General features: G+C 39.8%; 1 protein-coding gene across 26 annotated transcripts in view; it reads right to left on the reverse strand.

Annotated features, from left to right (window-relative positions):
- The window catches only part of LOC135760957 (protocadherin gamma-A11-like), a 162,067-nt gene that overhangs the window by 14,942 nt on the left and 121,183 nt on the right, over window positions 1-25,942 (reverse strand). The window contains exon 1 of one of the 26 annotated variants that reach the window (XM_073812131.1): window positions 23,136-25,720. The exons of 20 other annotated variants lie outside the window; for them this stretch is intronic. In XM_073812131.1, coding sequence (XP_073668232.1) covers window positions 23,136-25,610 — 2,475 coding nt within the window. In that variant the 5' untranslated portion in view covers window positions 25,611-25,720. Of the gene's footprint in view, window positions 1-333; window positions 3,033-11,100; window positions 14,253-14,276; window positions 17,129-17,159; window positions 20,079-20,133; window positions 22,854-23,135; window positions 25,721-25,942 lie in introns of those variants that run through there. 5 more of the 26 variants (XM_065274997.2, XM_073812135.1, XM_065275014.2 and 2 more) reach the window with 5 other exon arrangements.

A 25,942-nucleotide genomic window follows, 5' to 3' on the forward strand; every position in this document is an offset into this window, starting at 1 on the left:
CCAGGCCTTAATGTTTTAATTTTGGTCCTTAAGCAAAGCCAGTTGAGAAACACAAATGTAAAAGTCTATATTTTACGATATGACAACCTTGTTTTTAACTTTCCTGAAATCCCTAAATTGAGCTGATAGGAATGATAAAAAGATGATAGATGATAGGAATATTACGCGTTAGATTCTGACACGACCTGCAGATTTTGCTCAGTAATTCTGAGACTGAAACATTAGCTGAAATTCCTCTGCACCTTTAGTACCCAGTAAAGAGAAAGTTCAATATGAAGAAAGTGGCTCAACAGAACTCATTTTGATTGGCTAGAACTATGCATGTGCTCTCACCTCATTGGCTGAGTTCATTAAGTGCTGCCTTGTCAAAGTCATATTTAATGTGTTATTATGACTCAACATGGGAGTCTTGACAAACACAAAGTCACTCCTGCTGGATAAGGTTGAATAGCAGGGCCTGTAGGTCCGTGTGTGCGGTTCCTGAGGCCCCCCAACCACCTCCATGTATCTAATAGGCCCATCCGTGTTAAGCTGAAGGTGAAGGTCCTTATGAGGTCTCTGCTGGTAGCTGTGCCTGGAACGGTAGCCCGTCCTGGAGTAGCAGCATGTTGAACCGCCTTTGTGTCTGATGCATCGTACCAAAAGCACAGCCATGGTGAGCAGGGACACCAGAGACACGCAACCCAAAGAGATGATGAGATACAGACTGACATCTGTCATTCCTGTGCCCTTGCGTGAGAACGTGGTGGTACGGAGGTCTGTGGATTTGTCTGCACTTTTCTCTTCGACTGTAACCGTAACCGAAACGCTGGTGGACATTGCCGGCTCGCCGTTGTCCCGCACCACCACCGTGAAACTGTAGGCCGGGTAAGCTGTGCCACCCTGCTCATCGTCCACGAGCTTCTGTGCGGTGCGTAGCTCGCCCGTGTGCACGTCGATGTTAAACAGCGATGAGTCGTCCCCTGGGGTAATGCTGTAGAAAAGCCAGGCATTATGGCCACTGTCGGGGTCAACAGCGACGATCTTATTCACGCGGTGGCCGATGGGGGCAGAGTGCGGTACGGTCAGCTGAAGCCCGGTGTCTTCAGAATGCGTTGGGTAAAGGATGACAGGTGGGTTGTCGTTCTGGTCGACCACAAAAACGTGGACGGTTACATTAGACATCTGCGGTGGCGTTCCGGCATCACGCACCTGCACCTGGATCTTAAACGCATTCATCTGTTCGTAGTCCAGGGAACGCATGGTAAAAATATTTCCGTTCTCCGGATTTATGTACACGTATGAGGAGACGGGGCTTCCATGGACGGTGGAGGGTAAAATAGAGTACGACAGGTGGGAGTTATCGCCCACGTCTGGGTCTGACGCGGAGACGGTTACTATCGGAGTACCAGGGCTGTTATTCTCAGCTACATCCACTGAGTAGGAGTTCTGTGAAAACACTGGAGCATTGTCATTAACATCAGAAAGACGAACCACAAATGTCTTCTGAGAGGACAGTGATGGGGAGCCAGAGTCGGTCGCCGTGACAACAACAGTGTATTCATCAATAGTTTCTCTGTCTAGACGCCCATCGATGACAAGCGTGTAGTGTTCACCAAAGGCAGAGTTGAGTTTAAACGGAAGTCCTGGAGAAACTCTAAGTGTGACCTTCCCATTGTCCCCAGAGTCTAAGTCCACTGCGCTGATTAAAGCAATAACAGTGCCGATTTCGGCGTCCTCACGAATGGGGCTGGTGAGGGAGGTTAACGTCACTTCAGGAGTATTATCATTCACGTCAATTATTTCCAATTTGATGTTGCATGAGCCCTCCATAGCTGGAGAGCCTCCGTCCCTTGCCTGAACTGTGATGTCATACACATTTGCTTCCTCATAGTCCACATCCCCCACCACATGGATTTCCCCCGATGCTGAATCCACACTGAACATTTTAAGTATTCTATCCGGTGTGTATTTACTGAACAAGTAAGATATTTTACCATTTGTGCCAGAGTCTATATCCGTGGCGTTGAGTTTTGTCACTAGTGTTCCCGGAGGAGAGTTCTCCAAAAGACTGACCCTTTTCACCGGCTCGTCAAATACTGGTGCATTGTCATTCACATCCAGAATTTTAATAAGAATGAGGCTGGTCCCTGATTTCTCTGGTTGTCCTCCGTCCACGGCCGTGAGCAAAAGTCGAAACGCGGCCTGTCTCTCGCGGTCCAGAGGCTTCTCCAGGACAAGCTCGGGAAATTTACTACCGTCGCTTTTAGTCTCGACGTTTAAAACAAAATAATCGCTAGAGGAAAGGCTGTATGTGCGTAGGGAGTTTATTCCTACATCGGGATCGTGCGCGCTTTCCAGGCGGAAGCGCGTCCCAGGCGCGGCCGCTTCTGAGATCTCCAGTGATGAATTCACATTTGGAAACTGGGGCGCGTTGTCATTAACATCCTCAATCTGAACAAAAACTCTGTGAATTTCTAAAGGGTTTTGAAGAATGATTTGAAGGTGCAAAGAACAGACTGAATTTAAGGCGCATATGCGCTCCCTATCAATAGTCTCTCTAATAACTAAGGCACCGTTAGATGGATTCACCTCGAAATATTGCGCGTTAGATTCCGACACGACCTGCAGATTTCGCTCTGTAATCCTCACAGCACCGAAACCCAGATCTTTCGCTATATTCCCAACAAGGGATCCCGGTTTCAACTCCTCCGCTACAGAATACCGGAGCTCACCGGACACGCTCGAGGAGCGAACAAGGGAGAGCGCGAGGCAGAGCACGGGCCACGAGCGTTTCCACTCCATTGTGCGCGCTCCGATGACGGGAAAAGTTTAACTTTTTCGTCTTATCAAAACCATATTTTCGTTAAAGCGACCCTACCATGCCGCGCGTAACGTAATCCGATCTGCGTAGAGTAGAGGAAAAACTTCGAAATAATTCATGTTGTCCGCAAAAGTTTTCGGTAAATCACAAGAGAGGCGAAAAACTGCCCACCATCCTGCTCCTCTCCCAAACTCCCTGAATTAGCTGCGCCTCCGCTGCGAAACAGGGCGGAGACTGAGCCACAGAGACACACACGCACACAGACAGACAGACAGACAGACAGAGACAGACACAGACACACACACACCAAGAGAAAATGCGACTGAACTTCCACAGCTGAAGTCGACCTGTTTTTAGTACACATGTAGATAATCTCATGTGGTTTAAAATATTTACGAGCGCAGAGAAAGACCATCAAAAACTCATGGCACGGTGCCAAATTATAAACACAGCCACAAACCACAACATCAGTGAAAATGTTGACTGAGATCTACGCCGATGTAACATTTCAATAGATATTTAATGATAATAAACCATAAACATGAAGCTTCCTGCTGGTAGATCAGAGGGATTTATTCATGCTCAAGTGTACTTCAGTGACAAGCCACTGGACGGCGCATTTCTAAGGAAATAAACTGAACCATATGTTTTTACTTTAAAACTGTAAATAATATAAAACAATTTGTAACAATTTCAGATAGATAGAAAGACAGACAGACAGATAGATGGATAGATAGATAGATGGATAGAGATGGGGTGAAGAGAGCAAGAGGAAAAGATAGATATATAGATATTATTATTAATTACTTTTATAAAGTATTTACATAAATCTGAAAGACATTTTTAATATGTGACCCTGGACCACAAAACCAGTCATAAAGGGTCATTTTTTAAATTAAGATTTATACATCATCTGAAAGCTAAATTAATGTATTTTTATTAGCATAGGACAATATTCGGTCGAGATACAACTATTTGAACATCTGGAATCTGAAGATATTGAATATTGAGAAAATAGCCTTTAAAGTTGTCCAAACTAAGTCCTTAGCAACACATATTATTAATGATAAAAACATTTTGATATACTTATGGTATGTATACTTACAAATTATCTTCATGGAACATTAGATCCTAATGATTTTTGTCTTTTTTTGCAAATAAAGATAATTTTGACCCACACAATGTATACAAATATACAACTGCTATAAATTGCTAATATACCAATATCCATGTTTTTGCAATGATGACCATATATAATTATTTCTCTTTATTAGAATACAACCATATTACAGAAATGCATTATAAAAAAGGTTTGTAATAAGTGAAGAAGTTTGTGTTTAATCCAGTTAATGTTCATCAAGATTTTGTGTCTGTAGTTCAGTCGTACTTGTGTTTTGATTGCTCTGTATTTCATCATTAATGTTCATTTATCATGGTCATTTTTTAACTCTATAAAATGGACTCATGTAGACACTGAGCGATGCAATAACTTACCCTGATGTTGTTTTGTATTTGTTTGTTTGATACAATCTCTGTGTATGTGCACTGTCTCTTTTAGTTGTTCTAAAACAATCTGTAACAATTTTATATAACTTTGTTTCATTCCATCATCATTCTGGGTTATAGTGGTTTCTGCATATTTTAAGCTATGAACAAAATTATATTAGCTAATGAGATACACATAAAAAGTTGTTTACATGTTTGTATATTTTTATAGCAGTTTTCTGGGCAACCACATCTGTTTTTTTACCCTCAAAACAAGAGTTTCTTAATTTATAAATCATTTAAAGAAATTATGTATGCAGGTAAGATTTGTAAAATATACAAAATTTCTATGTAATGCATACAACTTTGTTTTTTTTTTACTGTTTCAAATTGTATTTTTCCAAACTTTTCTGGCAACCACATCTGCCAGTATTTATTTGTAAAAACTATGTTTTTTTTACAGTGCTCTCTGAAACCAAAATAAAATTAAACCCTAATTTCGAATTCTAAACTAATGACGTTAGGACTTCAGTCTCCTCATAACAGTTCAAGAATTTTTTGTTGCCAAGAGAGGTCACACTACTGACTGACTTTTACCTGACAAAGCTATTTTGCTCTGAAAATTGTGAATTTTCATATTTGCTGTTCAAGAGATCCAAAAAATATAAATGAAAGTTCATTACAACTTTGCTTAAACAACAGCTGGGGGGGGGGCATTTTGCACAGTACTGTACATTAACATTTAGCAGATGCTTTTATCCAAAGGAACTTACAAATGAGGCAGAATTAGCATTATGCCTCAAGGGTAAGCAGTAAACACAGTATGCAAGGCTACGTTTAGGAATAGTTCTGAAGTGAACAAACATAAAAAAGGAGATGGTTTTAAGTGTCCTGTGAGCAGGACACCTAAGTTTACTTCAATATTTTTCATGTAAATGGTAATCTATCACAACAAACTAGATATTGTTGGAAAGGTCTAAGAATGTAGTGTTCATATTTCAAAACTTTAGCAGTAATAATAATGCAGTAACTGTAATATATTCATTTTTGACAAGAGTGTGCAGCAAACCTCACAGCAAACCAACACAAACCTCAGTTTCTTGATAATTTTATGTATTAAAAATAATAATATATTGCATTTTTTAAATTACAAATAAATGTAAACTGCTATCAAAAAATATATTTTCACCTCCAGACACTTCCGTAAACATTTTTTTTAAAGTGTCTTCTTTAAAACAAGACCAAAATTAGCTTTCTACACCAAAAAATGCCAGGTGTACATCACCTTTTCATCACCCCCCTCAAAAGGGCTGCGCCAGTTAAAGGGTTAAAAGAGTTGTGCTTAATGATGCTACAGTATAAAACATTTTGTGTACCACATAGGCTTCTATTTTATTCTAAATATTTGTTGAAAACTGTAAAAGACAACTGTATACGGAAAAATTGTTAAAAAAAAGAAAAAAATTATAATATTAAGTAACTATTAAATAACTCACTATGCCATCTAATATAATTCTTCATTTCAGTATTTATTACTCTAAATGAACAAAGAATAAATATGAAGACATCAAACTTATGTTAAATTTAAACCGTGGTCGTTTCTTAATCCAAAGGCTGCAGCCTGCGGAGGTCGCATATGCAGGCTGCATACGTCATCAAGCCTGGTTTATTTCAGTTAACTGAGCATTACATTCGCACAAGTAGCCTAATAAGCATATTAAAACAATTTAAGATTAATCAAAAATAATAATAAACTTTATAATTGATAATATTGTGAAATACGACGTATGTAGTCTGGAAATGCGACCTCCGGAGGCTGCAGCCTTCGGATTGAGAAACGGCCTGTGTACCTAACAGATGCACGTGTGTAATGTCTACTGCCGCCGCGTGGTAAACTGCACGAACTGCAGCGTTGTGTATTTAGCAGCACGAGGGGAGGGGAGCGCAATAAACAGTATGAACCTATCAACAAAAATAAACCACAGGAAACAAACATCTAGAAATTAATGTTACATAGGCCTAAATACGCAGTTAAAAATGTGAAATTACAAACAAGTTAATGCTGAATGCAGCATGTAAATAAATTAAATTAAAGGATTGTTAATACAGGATATACAGTAAAAATAATATACATAAATACGACACGGATGTCCACGACTATATGATATACAGAAATGAACGCGATAAAATGGTAATGCAAGAAAAGGAAAAAAGCAGGGATAGAGAAAGATGTGGTGAATAGAGCAAGAGGGACGGAGAGCTAGAGAGAAACGAGGAGACAGAAGGGAGGGGTGGAGAGAAACAGAGAGAGAGAAAAAGGGAGGGGGAGGCAGAGGCGGATGCAGAGTCTGTTTCAGCACCACGCGGATGGACAGCGTCACTCAGCTAAGCGCTTCATCTACACGCATCTGCCGAGAAACTCCCATCTCTCCCTTGAACCAAGCCACAAATCTCCCAAACTACCAAACCGTATTCAAGAAATTCAGAATCACATCAATAGGATGAAAATAATTATGCACTAAAAAAGCACCAATCGTTTTATTAAATCTCCAATTAAAGTGTAGGCTACTAAGATTGACAACAGAAACCCAAAATAAATTAAACTGTTATATGTTAAAACAACTTCAATTGCACATAAAATTCCTACATTTAAATAGCTTCTCTTACCTTGATTTGCAGATTCAGGTTTGAATCACAGGGTAAACAGCAGATGAAGAAAACAACAGCAGCAGTGACATGGAAGAGAAGAAGAGAAATAGATTTGATTAGACTGCTGCAGCAAAAAATGTGTGTGGAACCCATCTGATACTTACCAAAACCTAAACTCAAATCTAACACACTCCAGAAAGGACAGAAATGTATAATTGGAGAAATAAAGAAAATGCAGTAAAAAGAAATCAATGTGTTCATGTGAAATCAACACCTCTGATGATCAGCAGATATTAATAATTAACACCTCTACACCACACACATGCAGCCATCAGTTCACTACACACACTTTTTCATTTTTATATTTTCAGATAAACATAATTTAGCTTGATTTATAAGCTGTTTTCCTAATGGAGACCAAATTTTTTTTCCACAAGATACAAAATGACTGGTATTACCACAGGGTTACTAGATTACATTATTAGAAACACACACACATGCTCTCTGTGTTCATGTTGTTGAGAGGAAATAATCATGCTATGATTTTGTAAGTAAAAATAAAAAAGACAACTATGTCCTCTTTTTAAAGCATGTTTACAAACATTAGAGCAGTTAACTCATGATCTCATCCACGTAACCTTGATTTTAACAACACACAGTTTCCCCTTCCCCCATCACATTAACCCAGAATTTCCGGCCAATGCATTTCAACGTTCATGACAGGGGTACCAAACCCTTCTAGCAGCATCTCACTGCATCACAACCTTTCATTGCCACCCTATGGACTCAAGCATAGTGGTACAGCCCTGCCTGTGAGTCAGCTTGTTGCTGTGGCAACACCATCCCACCAAGAGATGAAAAACAGGCCACAAGAAGATGAAAAAAACAACACGAGGGAAGAAAGCAGAAGATGTATATGGAGAAATATTATTATATTTATGACATAAAAAAACAAAGCGAGACCCTATTTTATAATCACACGTGGTTATAGAACAAAGACAAAAATATCCATCCTGAGAAAGACAGAAATAATCTGAAGTGACTGTGGCCTCAATTTAGTCAAGCAGTGACGTTACACGTGACTGTTTTTGGTGTGTTTTTACTGTTCTCTTGTCGACGTGAAGCTCACAAAGATCAGGAGGTGCAGGAGAATGGGGGAGGGGATGGAGGAGAGCCAAAATGAAGGGAATGAAAAGAAGGCAGCTTATCTTGTATCGAGAGGAGGTTCACTTAACAGCACGCCGCAAAACCGTAAATAAAACAATATGATGTTAAATAACTAGTCATTTTACATTAACATGTTTGCTGAGGTCTGCTTTTACAAATAAAGCTAAAGCCAACACAATGAATGTATCATGAATGTAAGACACACAAACCTTCCTGTTGATTAAATGAATACTCTCAACCCCTTTTGTGCTATAAACAAAACTCAAAATTGATATAGGAAACACATAATATAATGCATTAAAATGCTCTGAACTTGTGTTAGTAAAGCAAAACAGATAATGTACAAACAACTATTGAATATCAACAACTAGTATAAAGTCATTGGCTTTGACTGTGTATGTGTTTACTGTCTGTGTGAGAGGATAGGTCAGTGTGTCTGTGTGTGTCCCACTGGCCTTGATAAACCTTTATTAATCCCATTACAGGATCAACATACAACATGACCTTAATGAGAAAGAAAAACACACAAAACAGTACAGATGAACTCTCAAAAAACAATACAAAAATACCTCAGTGATGGTCTATGACAACTACTGTAAATGATCAGCAAATGAGAGCATGATTTAAAACTACCATGCTTGCCAGTGAATTATCTCGTATTAATCTGCTTTGAGACTCAGAGCTCAGGAGAGAGAGATTTCTTAAGCACTAATGGACTAAAACACAATGAGAAGAGGGAAAGAACAGAAGGTAAATCAGGAATGCTTGCATTAGTCGACACAAATTTATTTACTGCAGCTCACCAGATCTAGATCTCTCTCTTTATAATAGACTTTAAGGACAAGTCACGTGGTTTCCCATTCTGCTATTACTGGTTAACACTAAAAACTAAACACTCCTATAATTTTGGGCATGTTAATCTTTTAATAAACCATCAAAACGCTTTAGACAGCAGAAATCTATCGATGAAGAACGCTTTGAAGAAAGAAGGTTCATTTTAGGTGGTTGGAGAGGAAATAGCTCTTTAAAGCTCAGTAGCGTGCATGTGGATTTATGATGAACATTAAAGAACAAGTGCAAACCAGTCCAGGAACTGAAGATTAGAGAAATGAAGGCCACATGTGAAAGCTGAGGGTTCACACGGTCACGAATACTAAAGTTGTGCCTTTTCCTGACTTCTCTTTAACTCATAGTAAAAACATGCAGGTGTGTAGTAGTGTATGCATGCAGACAAATAAGGAATTAAAATAATGAAAGATAAGATTCTCTTTATCCTTTTAAAGTTATAAAGGAGTTATAGACCGAAACATGAGTTTAGGAAAATAACGCTTCAACCTTTAATGTGACCAAAAGCATTTCCTGTCACATTTTTACTGTGTGCTGTTTAAATCAGCAGCAACTTCCTGCTTGCTTTCTTAATAGAGTAAGCGCCACATTTGACATCCACATGTCCTCAGATATACAAACAGCGGTGCAAGAAGCTCATAATGAGTCTATAGAGAGTCGCATATGAAACATACAGGCCACTGGCATCAAAATATAAAGCAAATGTGACATGAAACACTATTCACAAATCTCACTCAAAGCTCACTCACTCGAACTCAAAGGTTTGCAGGATTGTGGGAATTTTTTTATGTTTTGACACAAAATCTTAACATTTTTTACTGTGTCCAGGTCTCAAATATAAAGTAATGTGTGACATTGAGCATATTAACTACAAAAGGCCAAAGCATTGAAATGCACATGATGCTCTCCACAACATTCTCACATCCTGCAGGCTCACCAGGTTGTAGATACAATATTACACTCAAACTGCTTTGTAACATTTTCAGAAAGATTAAAATGAGTCAAATAAAATACATGTAGACTAGTGGTCCCACTGTGTGTCTAGGAATCGTAAAGTTTTAAATAAATCATTTCATAATTGTATATGCCCATCCAACCTTCACTGGGCTGTTTTCTCGCACTTCCATCATTTTCTCTGTTACTGATCTATCCAAATGTTTCTTATATCTCGTGTCTCTGTTTTGTCTTTTTTTACAGGGCTGTATAGTTAGAAAGATGCAGTTGCTTGGATCAAAATGGCTTCCAGTATCGCATTGCAGTGCTCTCACGTGCAGTCTAGATTCTGTTGTGCATCTCTCGCTCTCTCTCTCTCTCTCTCTCTCTCTCTCTCTCTCTCTCTCTCTCTCTCTCTCATCCACATGTCTATGTTGGTTACTGTTATGTATCTGGCTTTTCCACCTCCAAGCACAGATTACCTGTGTGTGTGTGTGTGTGTGTGTGTGTGTGTGTGTGTTTGTGTGTGTGTGTGTGTGTGTGTGTGTGTGTGTGTGTTTACTGTACAGTATATGTGTAGCAGAAAGTGGGTCACTGTACTGTCTGATCTCCTGCAGCATCAACAATCCTCCACTGAATGTCAGATCTCTTCACGTCTGAACATCAGATTTATTTTCATCATCAAAATTAAATGTGACGTTTCTAAATAACCCATTATCATCCCTGGGGTTCATTTGATTGCTGATCTTATGAGTTGCTATGTTATGCCATCAGAAGATTTTAATTCACAGCATTAGACTCCATCCCTCATTGCCCCTCCCCCTCTGCCATATGTGACCAAGCATATTCACCTTTCTCCTCCTGATAGCAAATGACACACAGGAGTGATACAGTAAAAAATGATATTTTCAGATTTCAAATCACATTAAATGTTGTGATATAGGCACTCCACAAATAATTTACAATAAAGCACTAAAATATTCTGAATGTCAATACATATTATAAAAATAACAAGGTAATGACAAATTATTTAAAAAAATATATATAGCATGAGTACCATTCCCAAGCAAAACTATTTACTATAAGGGATTTGTTAGGTTTAAGTTTAACTCAGATGCCTAAATACTGTTTGAGGCCACTGTAAGCATGCTAACTTATAAAGAGTTCCTTATAAAGAATGCTTGATTTATGTAAACATCAACTAGAATTCACCTCACCTCTGCAATAAAATCGAGTCCTTCTGTATTCTTTGTGTTTTGTTTAGGTACAGTCCTCGTGCCACTCAAATCAACGTTTAAAACACTTTGGCTGGCAGGCCGCAAAAACTTCAGATCACTCTTTCTGGAGTCAGCTGTGCCACACAACTCATAATTGTACACGTGTTGTAAAGTTCCTGTGCTCCCTACGTCTGCGTAAAGGGGCGGATAATACGGAATAACTGGAAGATTTGCCCCAGATTTGTAAAACATCCTCTCTCGTCTCCATCTGTAGCATTTGACTGACAGGATGGCGATGATAGACACGATAAAAAGAAATGAAACTACAGCCAAAGCCAAGACTAGATAAAAAGTCACGTTGTCGTTGTATTCCTTGTCGTGCGTAAAGTCAGTAAACTCCGAGATCACTTCAGGGAAGCTGTCTGCCACCGCAACGTTGACATTGACTGTTGCTGAACGAGAGGGCTGCCCGTTGTCCTCCACTACAACAGTGAGTCTTTGTTTCACAGCATCTTTATCTGTCACTTGACGTACAGTTCTTATTTCTCCATTCTGTAATCCCACTTCAAACAGCGCCCTGTCTGTGGCTTTCTGCAGTTTATATGAGAGCCAGGCATTCTGTCCAGAATCCACATCAACAGCGACCACTTTAGTGACCAGATAACCCACATCTGCCGAACGAGGCACTATTTCAGCCACCACAGAACCACCAGACTGGACCGGATACAGAACCTGAGGCGCGTTGTCATTCTGGTCCTGAATTATTACTTTTACGCTCACATTGCTGCTGAGAGGAGGTGAGCCTCCATCTTGCGCTTTTATTGTGACTGTAAACGATTTTAATTGCTCATAATCAAACGATTTCGTTGCATAAACCGCTCCACTGTCGGAGTTGATGGAAACTAACGATGACACCGGTGTGCCATTTAAACCATCATCAGAAATAAAGTAAGAGACGCGCGCGTTCGTTCCCAAATCTGCGTCACGTGCCTTTACACTGAACAAAGACAGAGATGGAGAATTATTCTCCATCACATACGCATTATAGGAATCTTGCTCAAATTGAGGCGCGTGATCATTTACATCTGTGATCTTTACGTTTAGTGTCTTTTTAATAAACAAAGGCGGTACGCCGCAGTCTTTAGCTGTGACGGTAATGTTATATTCTCCTGTGTCCTCTCTGTCCAGCTCGGTGTCTGTGACTATACTGTAATAATTAGTCAAAGACGAGTCGATTTTAAATGGGAGATTTCTATCAATAAAGCAAATTACTTTTCCGTTTTCTTCAGAATCGCTGTCTTGTATGTTTATCATTGCCACAACAGTGCCAGGTGGTGAATTTTCAGGTATAGTATTGGAAAAAGACATAAGCGTCATTTTTGGAGCGTTATCATTTACGTCTGTAATCTCGACTATCACCTCAGATGAGTCAGATAATCCTCCCTGATCTTTAGCTTGAATTTTAAACTCATGAATAGCTGACTCCTCAAAATCAAGATCACCAATCAGCCTAATTTCACCGCTGGAAGGATCAACAGAAAACAGCTCTCGAATTTTGGGTGTGGTGTGTTCGACATAATAACCAATTTGTCCATTTGACACTGTATCTGCATCAGTAGCATTAACAATAACCAGTAACGATCCCTTTGCGGTGTTTTCGGGAATAGAAATTCTGTATATGTCCTTTTGAAACACAGGTGCATTATCATTGTTATCTAATACAATGATGTGGATTTTTACAGTGCCAGAGCGTTTCGGATTTCCTCCGTCTGTTGCAGTTAAAGTTAAATACAAATGTTCCTGTTTCTCTCTGTCTAAAGGCGTTTGCAAAATAAGCTCGACGTTTTTACCACCACTGCCTGATCTACTTTGCGTCTTAATAGTAAAATGATCCATCGGATGAACTGAGTAACTTTGTATACCATTAATGCCAACGTCAGAATCAACTGCGCTGTCCACAGTAAAACGCGCTCCGGCTGAGGAAGACTCGCTTATTTCTAATGTAATTTCACCTCTTGGAAATGCAGGACTGTTGTCATTTACATCTAGTATTTCTATGGTGATGCGATAGAGCTCGATTGGATTTTCCAATATGACTTCAAAGCTTAGGCTGCATGCAGATACCGCACCCGCACATAAATGCTCCCGGTCTATTCTCTCCTTGATAATGATGTGCCCTTTCTCCCGGTCCAGCGCCACATATTCCCGGCCACCGGCTGTAAAGATCCGCGCTTTACCCGTCGTCAGCCTTCTAAGCTCCAGACCCAGGTCTTTAATAATATCTCCGACGAATGATCCGGGCGCCATCTCCTCTGGCACGGAGTAACGGACCTGCCCGCACACGCTAGAGAGAAGGTGCCCGAGGAACAGAAGCACACACGTCTGCCATGTAAAATGACAATCTTTTCTTCTCATGCTGAGCTGGATTTTTCTCTTTTAAATAATTATTAAAGACTTTAAATATATAATCTAAATGTAACAAATGAACTAAAGCAAGTATATAGGTAGAAACGTCCTTCAGATTTTGCAGTACGAGCCCGTTTGTACTCGATGTACAACCGACCCTTTTTATGCGCTAAGGGTCTGGAAAGGCAAAGGTGTGTATTATGTATTAAACCAGATATATCAACCCCATCAAACAACAGCGACGCTTAGGGTTCAGTCAAAGAACTACAATATGCTTTCCCGAGTGCGTCATGGAGAGTACTATTGGAACAAATGGAGCAAGGCGCAAACTTTTGCAGAACATTTAATTTTTGCGCACACCAGTCAGACATGGAAATGTAAAGTAATGTTGTATGCAAATGGTATGGGAAAATACTATGGAAAGTGTTTCAGTGTATTAATATTGTAATCCATTATTTAGAATATCAGACAAAAATGCGTAAAATGCCATACGTTCCAAAGCCCATATTGTGTTCTGATAGCTAAACTGGTAGATCACTGCGTTATCAGCGCAAATAGGAGGGGATCCCATTAATTATACTGATAAATCGTATAGCTTCAATGCACTGTATGTTACTTTGGATAAATGTGTTTGCATAATAAATAAATAAGTGTGTGTGTCTCCCAAAATGTATATATAAAAAAGTAGCATTAAAAATAAATTAATGTTAAGTGAGCAATTAAAATAAAACTTAAGCACGTGAGCCATAATCTCACTTTATGTGCCTCACCTGATCGTCTGGATCTCTGCATATCCCCTTTTTCTCCTGCATGTACTGCAGTGTCTGCATTCCGCCGGCGTCCAGACTAATGGTGCTCTGACCACAGGGCCTAACAAATTTGAGATCACTTTTTCTGGACTCGGATGTCCCGCACATCTCGTAATTATACACTTCCTTTAATGTGCCTGTGCCCCCTACGTCTGCGTAAAGAGGTGGATAATACGGAATAACTGGAAGATTCGCTCCAGATTTGTAAAGCATCCGCTCGCGTCTCCATCTGTAGCATTTGACTGACACTATAGCAATGATAGACACGATAAAAAGAAACGAGACTACAACCAAAGCCAAGACTAGATAAAAAGTCAGGTTGTCTTTGTATTCCTTGTCGTGCGTAAAGTCTGTAAATTCCGAGAGCACTTCCGGAAAGCTGTCCGCCACCGCCACGTTAACATTGACTGTTGCTGATCGAGAGGGCTGTCCGTTGTCCTCCACTACAACAGTGAGTCTTTGTTTCACAACATCTTTATCTGTCACTTGGCGTACAGTTCTTATTTCTCCATTCTGTAAGCCCACTTCAAACAGCGCCCTGTCTGTGGCTTTCTGCAGTTTATATGAGAGCCAGGCATTCTGTCCAGAGTCCACATCAACAGCGACCACTTTAGTGACCAGATAACCCACATCTGCCGAACGAGGCACTATTTCAGCCACCACAGAACCACCAGACTGGACCGGGTACAGAACCTGAGGCGCGTTGTCATTCTGATCCTGAATGATTATTTTCACACTCACATTGCTGCTAAGAGGAGGGTTTCCTCCGTCTTGCGCTTTTACGCGAATGTTAAATTCTTTTGTTTGCTCATAATCAAAAGAACGAACTGCAATAATTTCTCCACTTTCTGCATTCACCGAAATAAATGTTGAAGCAGAGACGCCATTCACAAGAATATCCTCTAGAAAATAGGAAATACGCGCATTATTACCAGAATCTTTGTCATGCGCTTTAACGGATAAAACAGAGACTCCGGGTGAATTATTTTCCATCACATATGCGGTGTATGACTGACGCTGAAAAACAGGGGCGTTGTCATTGATATCAGAGATCTTAAGATTTAAGGTTTTATTTGTAGAGAAGGAGGGTGAGCCCTCATCCGTTGCTGTTACTGTTATATTATATTCAGAGATTTTCTCACGATCTAAAAGCTCATCAGTAACTAAGGTGTAAAAATTCGCGGATGATGATTTAATACGAAATGGTAAATCTGAATTCACGAAGCATTTAATTTGGCCGTTTTTACCGGAGTCTATATCTTTAATGTTAAGCATTGCAATCATCGTGTCAGGGGCGCAGTTTTCTGCAATGGGGCTAGAAAATGATATAACGCTGATGACAGGTGCATTGTCATTGACGTCTGTCAATTCAATAAGTACCTTACTATTATCAGTTAGACCACCCTTATCCATTGCCTCAAGATTCAGTTCATATTGCTTTGATTTTTCAAAGTCCAACAAACCGTTAACGTAAATATTTCCAGTGTCCGGGTTAATTTGGAAAAGGTTTACGTCTTTTCCAGAGCTCTGTGAAAACGAATAAGTCACTTCACCATATGATCCTTTGTCTTTATCTGTAGCACTTACTGTCAACACCACTGTACCTATCTGTGCATTTTCAGCTAAAGAAACTCTGTACACGGACTGACTGAATGCGGGAGTATTGTCATTGGCATCAATAACTGTAACACTTATCCTAACTGTTCCAGATTTTTGAGGGCTTCCTCCATCAAATGCTGTCAATGTTAATTTAAGTTCCTCCTCTTGTTCTCTATCTAGTGGCGACTGCAAAACCATCTCAACATATTTTGTACCATCACCACGCGATAATTCTTTCAGTGAAAAATAACCATTTGTGGTCAGAGTGTATTTTTGAAGCGTATTCAACCCCACATCAGGATCGTGAGCACTGTCTAAGGAAAAGCGAGCACCAGGAACGGCCATCTCGCTTATCTGAAAGTTGATCTCTTTTCTAGTGAAAACAGGAGCATGATCATTTATATCTAATATTTCCACATCAATTCTGTGGAGCTCCATTGGATTTTCTATAATTATCTGAAAGTGTAAAGAGCAGGGAGACACTTGCGCGCACAGCTCCTCTCTATCTATTCTCTCTTTCACTACCAGAGTCCCTTTATCCACATTCAGACCGATGTACTCACGACTGTCCTCGGTAAAAATCCGCGCTCGGCCAGATTTCAGCCTCTTAACATCCAAACCGAGGTCCTGTATGATATTTCCCACCAGCGAGCCCTTTGTCATCTCCTCTGGAATAGAATAACGGACCTGCCCGTACGCAACGGCCATGACAAAGACGCACAGCGCAAGATGCTGCATTAGCCATGTTGCAGTCTGTGCCGACGATGCGCTTCTTTGGGATTCAAAAGAACGAAGACGAAACATATTCCAAATCTTCTATTTTTAAGAGAGAATACTTGGCAAAGACCTAAAACACTAAAAAGTTTAAAACACTAAACCTGTTTAAAATATAGTACATCCAATGTCTCGATGCGCCCGTATAAGAGGCCAACTGAAATGAAAAGAGAGATTCTACTGAATGTATGATGTCAGAAACTGGAGGAGGATCTAAAATCAGAATTTTAAACCCACATACACTGACCAACAGCGGCACTTACAGCATCAGAGAAATATTACAAAAAACATAATATTGTGACAAAATCGCAACATGATAAAATATTATTTAAATAAATATAAAATATTGTTAAAACGTGAAAAAAAACTTTTGAAGACATTTAATAAATTTTAAAGAAAATGTGGTTTAAACAGATGGCAGTAAAGATATAGTGAAAATAATGATATTCAGAACTGTTCACCCGATCTCACCTGATCAAAAGAATCATTATTCATTTTCTGGCTCTGCGCATGCGTGAGTGTCTGTGTTCCACTGGTGTCCAGACTAATGATGCTCTCACTGCAAGGTCTTACACATTTTAGATCACTCTTTCTGGAGTCAGTGGTTCTGCAAACATCATAATTGTACACGTGCTGTAAAGTTCCTGTGCCACCTACGTCTGCGTAAAGAGGCGGATAATACGGAATAACTGGAAGATTCGCTCCAGATTTGTAAAACATCCGCTCGCGTCTCCATCTATAGCATTTGACTGACAGAATCGCGATGATAGACACGATGAAAAGAAACGAAACTACAGCCAAAGCCAAGACTAGATAAAAAGTCAGATTGTCGTTGTATTCCTTGTCGTGCGTAAAGTCGGTGAATTCCGAGATCACTTCAGGAAAGCTGTCCGCCACCGCCACGTTAACATTGACTGTAGCTGAACGAGAAGGCTGCCCGTTGTCCTCCACTACAACAGTGAGCCTTTGTTTCACAGCATCTTTATCTGTCACTTGACGTACAGTTCTTATTTCTCCATTCTGTAAGCCCACTTCAAACAGCGCCCTGTCTGTGGCTTTCTGCAGATTATATGAGAGCCAGGCATTCTGTCCAGAGTCCACATCAACAGCGACCACTTTAGTGACCAGATAACCCACATCTGCCGAACGAGGCACTATTTCAGCCACCACAGAACCACCGGACTGAACTGGGTACAGAACCTGAGGCGCGTTGTCATTCTGGTCCTGGATGATTATTTTCACACTGACATTGCTGCTGAGAGGAAGGTTTCCTCCGTCTTGCGCTTTTACGCGAATGATAAATTCTTTTGTTTGCTCATAATCAAAAGAACGAACTGCAATAATTTCTCCACTCTCCGCATTTACTGAAATATATGTTGAAGCAGAGACGCCACTTACAAGAATATCCTCTAGAAAATATGAAATACGCGCATTATTACCTGAATCTTTGTCATGCGCTTTAACGGATAAGACAGAGACTCCTGGTGAATTATTTTCCATCACATAAGCGGTGTATAACTGACGCTGAAAAACAGGGGCGTTGTCATTGACATCAGAGATCTTAAGATTTAAGGTTTTATTAGTAGAGAAAGAGGGCGAGCCCTCATCCGTGACTGTTATTGTTATATTATATTCAGAGATTTTTTCACGATCTAATAAATGATCGGTTGTGAGACTATAGAAATTTGTGGCAGATGACTTAATTTTGAAAGGTAAATGTGGAGAAATTGAACATTTAATCTGCCCGTTTCTTCCTGTGTCCAAGTCTTTGACATTCAACATCGCTATTACAGTCTCAGGTGATGCATCCTCGGGTATTGCGTTAGAAAAGGACATCAAGCTAATTACAGGGGCATTGTCATTTACATCTGTCATTTCAACAAGCACTTTACACGTATCTGTTAAACCACCTTTGTCTGTTGCTTCTATGTCTAACTCGTGGTATTTGGATATCTCGAAATCTAAATCACCTTTTACTATGATCTCCCCGTTAGACGGGTCAATGCGGAAAAGACTTGAAACACTGAGGCTGCTCTGAGAAAAAGAATATTCAATGACCCCGTTTGTTCCCTCGTCTGCATCTGTGGCAGAAACTGTAATGACAAGGGAACCCAAAGGAGTGTTTTCGGGCAGATTAACCCGATATACAGACTGGGTGAATGACGGGGCATTGTCGTTGGCATCAAGAACAATAATATTTATCTTAATAGAACCAGATTTTGGAGGACTGCCTCCATCATACGCTGTCAAAAACAATTTATGCTCACTTTCTTTTTCTCTGTCTAATGGGGTTTGGAGCACCATCTCAACATATTTAGTGCCATCAGGGCGTGACAACGATTTTAATGTAAAATGATCGCTGGGATTTAGTTTATATGTCTGAAGTGAATTTAGACCTACATCCGGATCTTTAGCGCTTTCCAAAGAGTAACGAGCTCCAGGAATAGCTGATTCGCTAAACTGAAAATTAATCTCTTTCTTCGAGAACAGAGGAGAATTATCATTGATATCTAATATTTCTACATCAATCCTATGCAGCTCCATTGGGTTTTCAAGAATGATCTGAAAATGTAAGGAACAGGGAGACACTTGCGCGCACAGATCCTCTCTATCTATTCTCTCTTTCACTACAAGAGTCCCTTTATCCACATTTAGACCAATGTACTCACGACTGTCCTCCGTAAAGATCCGCGCTCGGCCAGATTTTAGCCTCTTAACATCCAAACCGAGATCCTGAACGATATTTCCAACCAGCGAGCCCTTTGTCATCTCCTCTGGAATAGAATAACGGACCTGCCCGTGCGCAACGGACATGACAAAGACGCACAGCACCAGATGCTGCAATAGCCATGTTGCCATTTGTGCCGACGATGCTTTTCCTTGAGATTTAATGAAAAAATAAAGAAACATTTTCTAAACAATCTGTTTCAATAATAAAGGCAGATGTGAGGTCCTAAAAGCTCAAAACAACATTAAACTAATCCAGGAAATACAGCAAAGCGCTTGTCTAAACACCCAGCAAACAACGGTCTCAAATGAAAGAGATATTCTGCAGACTGTATGATGTCAGAAACTGGAGGAGGATCTAAAACAAGTATTTGAAACCCACACACACTAAACCAACAGCGTCCCTTAGAGCATCAGAGAAATATTACATCAGAAATTATATAATAATAAAAAAATCAAAACTGCAAAAAAATACGTATTTTGTTTTTCTTCGTTTTATATTAAATATAAACGATTATAACATAAAACAGTAAAACAAATGCAAATATTTAAATTACTTATATACATATATAAACAGAAAATATCAGAACAGCCAGAGAGACAGGAAGATGGGACCAAACAGTGAACTGTAAAAGTTAGTTAAATCTTTAAATGAAGCAATGACATAAACAACCGAGGCTAAACAAGATAGGATATTGTGCAAATAATAAAGTCATACCTTTTCACCCGGTTTCATATGATCAAAAGAATCATTGGGATCACTTTTCCAATTCTCTCTTTGCGCATGCGTTAGTGTCTGTGTTCCACTGGCGTCCAGACTAATGATGCTCTCACTGCAAGGTCTGACGAATTTCAGATCACTCTTTCTGGAGTCAGTGGTTCTGCAAACATCATAATTGTAAACGTGCTGTAAAGTTCCTGTGCCCCCTACGTCTGCGTAAAGGGGCGGATAATAAGGAATAACTGGAAGATTCGCTCCAGATTTGTAAAACATCCGCTCGCGTTTCCATCTGTAGCATTTAACTGACAGTATCGCGATGATAGACACGATGAAAAGAAACGAAACTACAGCCAAAGCCAAGACTAAATAAAAAGTCAGGTTGTCGTTGTATTCCTTGTCATGCGTAAAGTCGGTGAACTCCGAGATCACTTCAGGGAAGCTGTCTGCCACCGCAACGTTAACATTGACTGTAGCTGAACGAGAGGGCTGCCCGTTGTCCTCCACTACAACAGTGAGTCTTTGCTTCACAGCATCTTTATCTGTCACTTGACGTACAGTTCGTATTTCTCCATTCTGTAAGCCCACTTCAAACAGCGCCCTGTCTGTAGCTTTCTGCAGTTTATATGAGAGCCAGGCATTCTGTCCAGAGTCCACATCAACAGCGACCACTTTAGTTACCAGATAACCCACATCTACCGAACGAGGCACTATTTCAGCCACTACAGAACCACCGGACTGGACGGGGTACAAAACTTGAGGCGCATTGTCATTCTGGTCCTGAATGATTATTTTCACGCTCACATTACTGCTGAGAGGAGGGTTTCCTCCGTCTTGCGCCTTTACGCGAATGATAAATTCTTTTGTTTGCTCATAATCAAAAGAACGAACTGCAATAATTTCTCCACTCTCTGAATTCACCGAAATATACGTTGAAGCAGAGACACCATTTACAAGAATATCCTCTAGAAAATATGAAATACGCGCATTATTACCTGAATCTTTGTCATGCGCTTTAACGGATAAAACAGAGATTCCGGGTGAATTATTTTCCATCACATATGCGGTGTATGACTGACGCTGAAAAACAGGGGCGTTGTCATTGATATCAGAGATCTTAAGATTTAAGGTTTTATTAGTTGAGAAAAAGGGCGAGCCCTCGTCAGTAGCTGTTATTGTTATATTATATTCAGAGATTATCTCGCGATCCAAAAGCCCATCAGTCATCAATGTGTAGATATTTGGGGAAGATGCCTTTATTTTGAAAGGCAAATTTGGAGCAATTAAACATTTTATCATTCCGTTTTTGCCAGAATCTAAATCTTTGACATTCAGCATCGCTATTACAGTCTCTGGTGACGCATCTTCGGGTACTGGGTTAGAAAATGAAATCACGCTTACTAAAGGGGCATTGTCGTTTACATCAGTAATGTCTACGACCACTTTACTGGAATCAGTTAAACCACCTTTATCTGTCGCCTCAATATTTAGCTCGAATTGCTTTGCTCTTTCGTAATCTAAGTTCCCTCTGACTGTAATATCGCCTGTATTTGTGTCTATTTGGAATAAATCAATTGCTTTTCCTGAACTGCGTGAAAATGTGTATGTAATTTCACCATTTGATCCATGGTCTTTATCAGTGGCACTTACTCGGACAACTAAAGCACCATTTGGTGAATTTTCAGACAAAGCAACTCTGTAAACAGGCAGGCTAAATACTGGGGCGTTATCGTTTGCATCTATGACCAAAACACTTATCCTTACGGTGCCAGTGCGCTGAGGACTGCCGCCATCAAAAGCTGTAAGGGTTAATTTGTGAATCTGCTGAGTCTCTCTATCTAAGGGTACTTGAAGAACCATTTCTACGTATTTTGAGCCATCATTTCGAGACAGAACCTTTAAAACAAAATTATCAGTTGGATTTAACGTATATGATTGAAGCGCGTTAGTGCCAGTGTCTGGATCTTGGGCACTGTCTAATGAATACCGAGCTCCGGGAAGGGCTGATTCAGATATTTGAAAATCAATTTCCTTTCGAGCAAAAATTGGAGCATGATCATTGATATCTAATATTTCCACATCAATTCTATGCAGCTCCATCGGGTTCTCTAGAATGATCTGAAAATGTAAAGAGCAGGGTGACACTTGCGCGCACAGGTCCTCTCTATCGATCCTCTCTTTCACTACCAGAGTCCCTTTATCCATATTTAGACCGATGTACTCACGACTGTCCTCCGTAAAGATCCGCGCACGACCAGATTTCAGCCTCTTAACATCCAAAGCAAGATCCTGGACGATATTTCCCACCAGCGAGCCCTTTGTCATCTCCTCTGGAATAGAATAACGGACCTGCCCGTGCGCAACGGACATGACAAAGACGCACAGCACGAGATGCTGCATTAGCCATGTTGCAATTTGTGTCGACAATGCTTTTCCTTGAGATTTAATGAAATAACGAATAAACATTTTACAAATCATCTATTTCAAAAATAGGGGCCGAGATAAGGTCCTCAAAATGATTAAAAAACAATAAACTTGTCTAGGAAATATAGCGAAGCGCTTGTCTCAACACCCAGCAAACACGGTCTCAAATGAAAGAGATATTCTGCAGACTGTATGATGTCAGAAACTGGAGGAGGATCTAAAACCAGAATTTTTAACAAGCACACACTAAACCAACAGCGTCACTTAGAGCATCAGAGAAATATTACATTAGAAATAATAATAAAAATCACAACTGCGATTTTTTTTATTTTGCTTTTCTTCGAAATTTATTAAATGTAAACTATTATAAAATAAAATAAGTAAAACAAATGAAACTATTTATTATGTTTAAAAAAGAAAAGAAAAAAGCCTAATAAGAACAGAAAATATTATTACAAGAGAAAGGAAGATGGGATCAAACAGCTAGTGTTTCATCTTTGAATAAAACAATATAGTACATAACGACAGAACAAGCAAGGCTAAATAAAATGAGATTTATGCAAAACATGAAATCATACCTTTTCACCCAGTCTCAAATGATCAAAAGAATTTGGATCATTTTTCCGATTCTCTGTCTGCGCATGCGTTAGTGTCTGCGTTCCACTGGTGTCCAGACTAATGATGCTCTCACTGTAAGGTCTGACGTATTTCAGATCACTTTTTCTGGAGTCAATGGTTCTGCAAACATCATAATTGTACACGTGCTGTAAAGTTCCTGTGCCTCCTACGTCTGCGTAAAGGGGCGGATAATACGGAATAACTGGAAGATTCGCTCCAGATTTGTAAAACATCCGCTCGCGTCTCCATCTGTAGCATTTGACTGAGAGTATGGCGATGATAGACACGATGAAGAGAAACGAAACTACAGCCAAAGCCAAGACTAGATAAAAAGTCAGGTTGTCATTGTATTCCTTGTCGTGCGTAAAGTCAGTAAACTCCGAGATCACTTCAGGGAAACTGTCTGCCACCGCAACGTTGATATTGACTGTAGCTGAACGAGAGGGCTGCCCGTTGTCCTCCACTACAACAGTGAGTCTTTGTTTCACAGCATCTTTATCTGTCACTTGACGTACAGTTCTTATTTCTCCATTCTGTAAACCCACTTCAAACAGCGCCCTGTCTGTGGCTTTCTGCAGTTTATATGAGAGCCAGGCATTCTGTCCAGAGTCCACATCAACAGCGACCACTTTAGTGACCAGATAACCTACATCTGCCGAACGAGGCACTATTTCAGCCACCACGGAACCACCAGACTGGACCGGGTACAGAACCTGAGGCGCGTTGTCATTCTGATCCTGAATGATTATTTTCACGCTCACATTGCTGCTGAGAGGAGGATTTCCTCCGTCTTGCGCTTTTACGCGAATGTTAAATTCTTTTGTTTGCTCATAATCAAAAGAACGAACTGCAATAATTTCTCCGTTTTCTGCATTAACTGACATACACGTTGAAGCAGAGACGCCATTCACAAGAAAATCCTCTAGAAAATATGAAATACGCGCATTATTACCTGAATCTTTGTCATGCGCTTTAATGGATAAAACAGAGACTCCTGGTGAATTATTTTCCATCACATATGCGGTGTATGACTGATGCTGAAAAACAGGGGCGTTGTCATTGACATCAGAGATCTTAAGATTTAAGGTTTTATTAGTAGAGAAAGAGGGCGAGCCCTCGTCAGTAGCTGTTATTGTTATATTATATTCTGAGATTTTTTCACGATCCAAAAGCTCATCAGTCATCAAACTGTAGAAATTTGAGGATGATTGTCTAATTCGGAATGGCAAACTAGGATTTATAAAACATCTTACCTCTCCATTTTTTCCTGAATCTAAATCTTTAACATTCAGCATTACTATTACAGTCTCGGGGGGTGAATTTTCTGGTAAAGGATTGGAAAACGAGATTACATTTATTACAGGACCATTGTCATTTACATCTGTAATTTCCACCATCACTTTTGAGGTATCTGTTAAACCACCATGGTCTGTCGCCACCACATTCAATTCATATTTCTTAGATTTTTCAAAGTCTAGAAGACCAGTAACTATTATATCCCCACTGGTTGGATCAATTTTAAAAATATCAATAATACTATCACTGCTTTCTGACAATGAATAGGACAAGTGTTTATTTATTCCTTGATCTGCGTCGGATGCACTTACCTTTATGACTACCGAACCTTTTGCTGTATTTTCAGCAACAATAGCTGTATACACAGACTGACTAAAAATAGGTGCGTTATCGTTTGCATCTAAAACAATAACATTAATCTTTAAAGTACCCGTTTTTTGGGGGGTCCCACCATCAAACGCCGTTAAAATCAAATTATACTCCGCTTGCTTTTCTCTGTCTAATGGTGTTTGCAAGACCATTTCCACATATTTTGTACCGTCAGTATGAGACAAAGTTTTAAGGATAAAATGGTCGTTTGTATTTAGCTTATACATCTGGAGCGCATTTAAGCCTACATCTGGGTCTTTAGCGCTATCGATTGAAAATCGAGCACCCGACAAAGCAGATTCGCTTATTTGAAAAGTAATCTCTTGTTTTTTGAAAAAAGGGGCATGATCATTGATATCTAATATTTCCACATCAATTCTATGCAGCTCCATCGGGTTTTCTAAAATAATTTGAAAATGTAAGGAGCAGGGAGACACTTGCGCGCACAGCTCCTCTCTATCTATTTTCTCTTTCACTACCAGAGTCCCTTTATCCATATTCAGACCGATGTACTCACGACTGTCCTCCGTAAAGATCCGCGCTCGGCCAGATTTCAGCCTCTTAACATCCAAACCAAGATCCTGAACGATATTTCCCACCAGCGAGCCCTTTGTCATCTCCTCTGGAATAGAATAACGGACCTGCCCGTGCGCAACGGACATGACAAAGACGCACAGCGCGAGATGCTGCATTAGCCATGTTGCAATTTGTGTCGACGATGCTTTTCCTTGAAAATTAATGGAATAACTAAGAAACATTTTACCAATCATCTGTTTCAATAACAGGGGCCGAGATATCGTCCAAAAACCGCAAAATCGCTAAAAAGCACGAAACTTGTCTAGGAAAATAGCAAAGCGCTTGTCTCAACACCCAGCAAACAACGATCTCAAATTAAAGAGATATTTTGCAGACTGTATGATGTCAGAAACTGGAGGAGGATCTAAAACAAGTATTTGAAACCCCCACACACTAAACCAACAGCGTCACTTAGAGCATCAGAGAAATATTACATTTGAAATACTATTATGATATTAATAAAAAAAAATATTTTGCTTTACTTCGTTATATAGCATATTAAATATAATCTATTATAGAATAAAAA

This window comes from Paramisgurnus dabryanus, chromosome 16 (assembly GCF_030506205.2).
Source record: "Paramisgurnus dabryanus chromosome 16, PD_genome_1.1, whole genome shotgun sequence".
NCBI classification, from domain to species: domain Eukaryota; kingdom Metazoa; phylum Chordata; class Actinopteri; order Cypriniformes; family Cobitidae; genus Paramisgurnus; species Paramisgurnus dabryanus.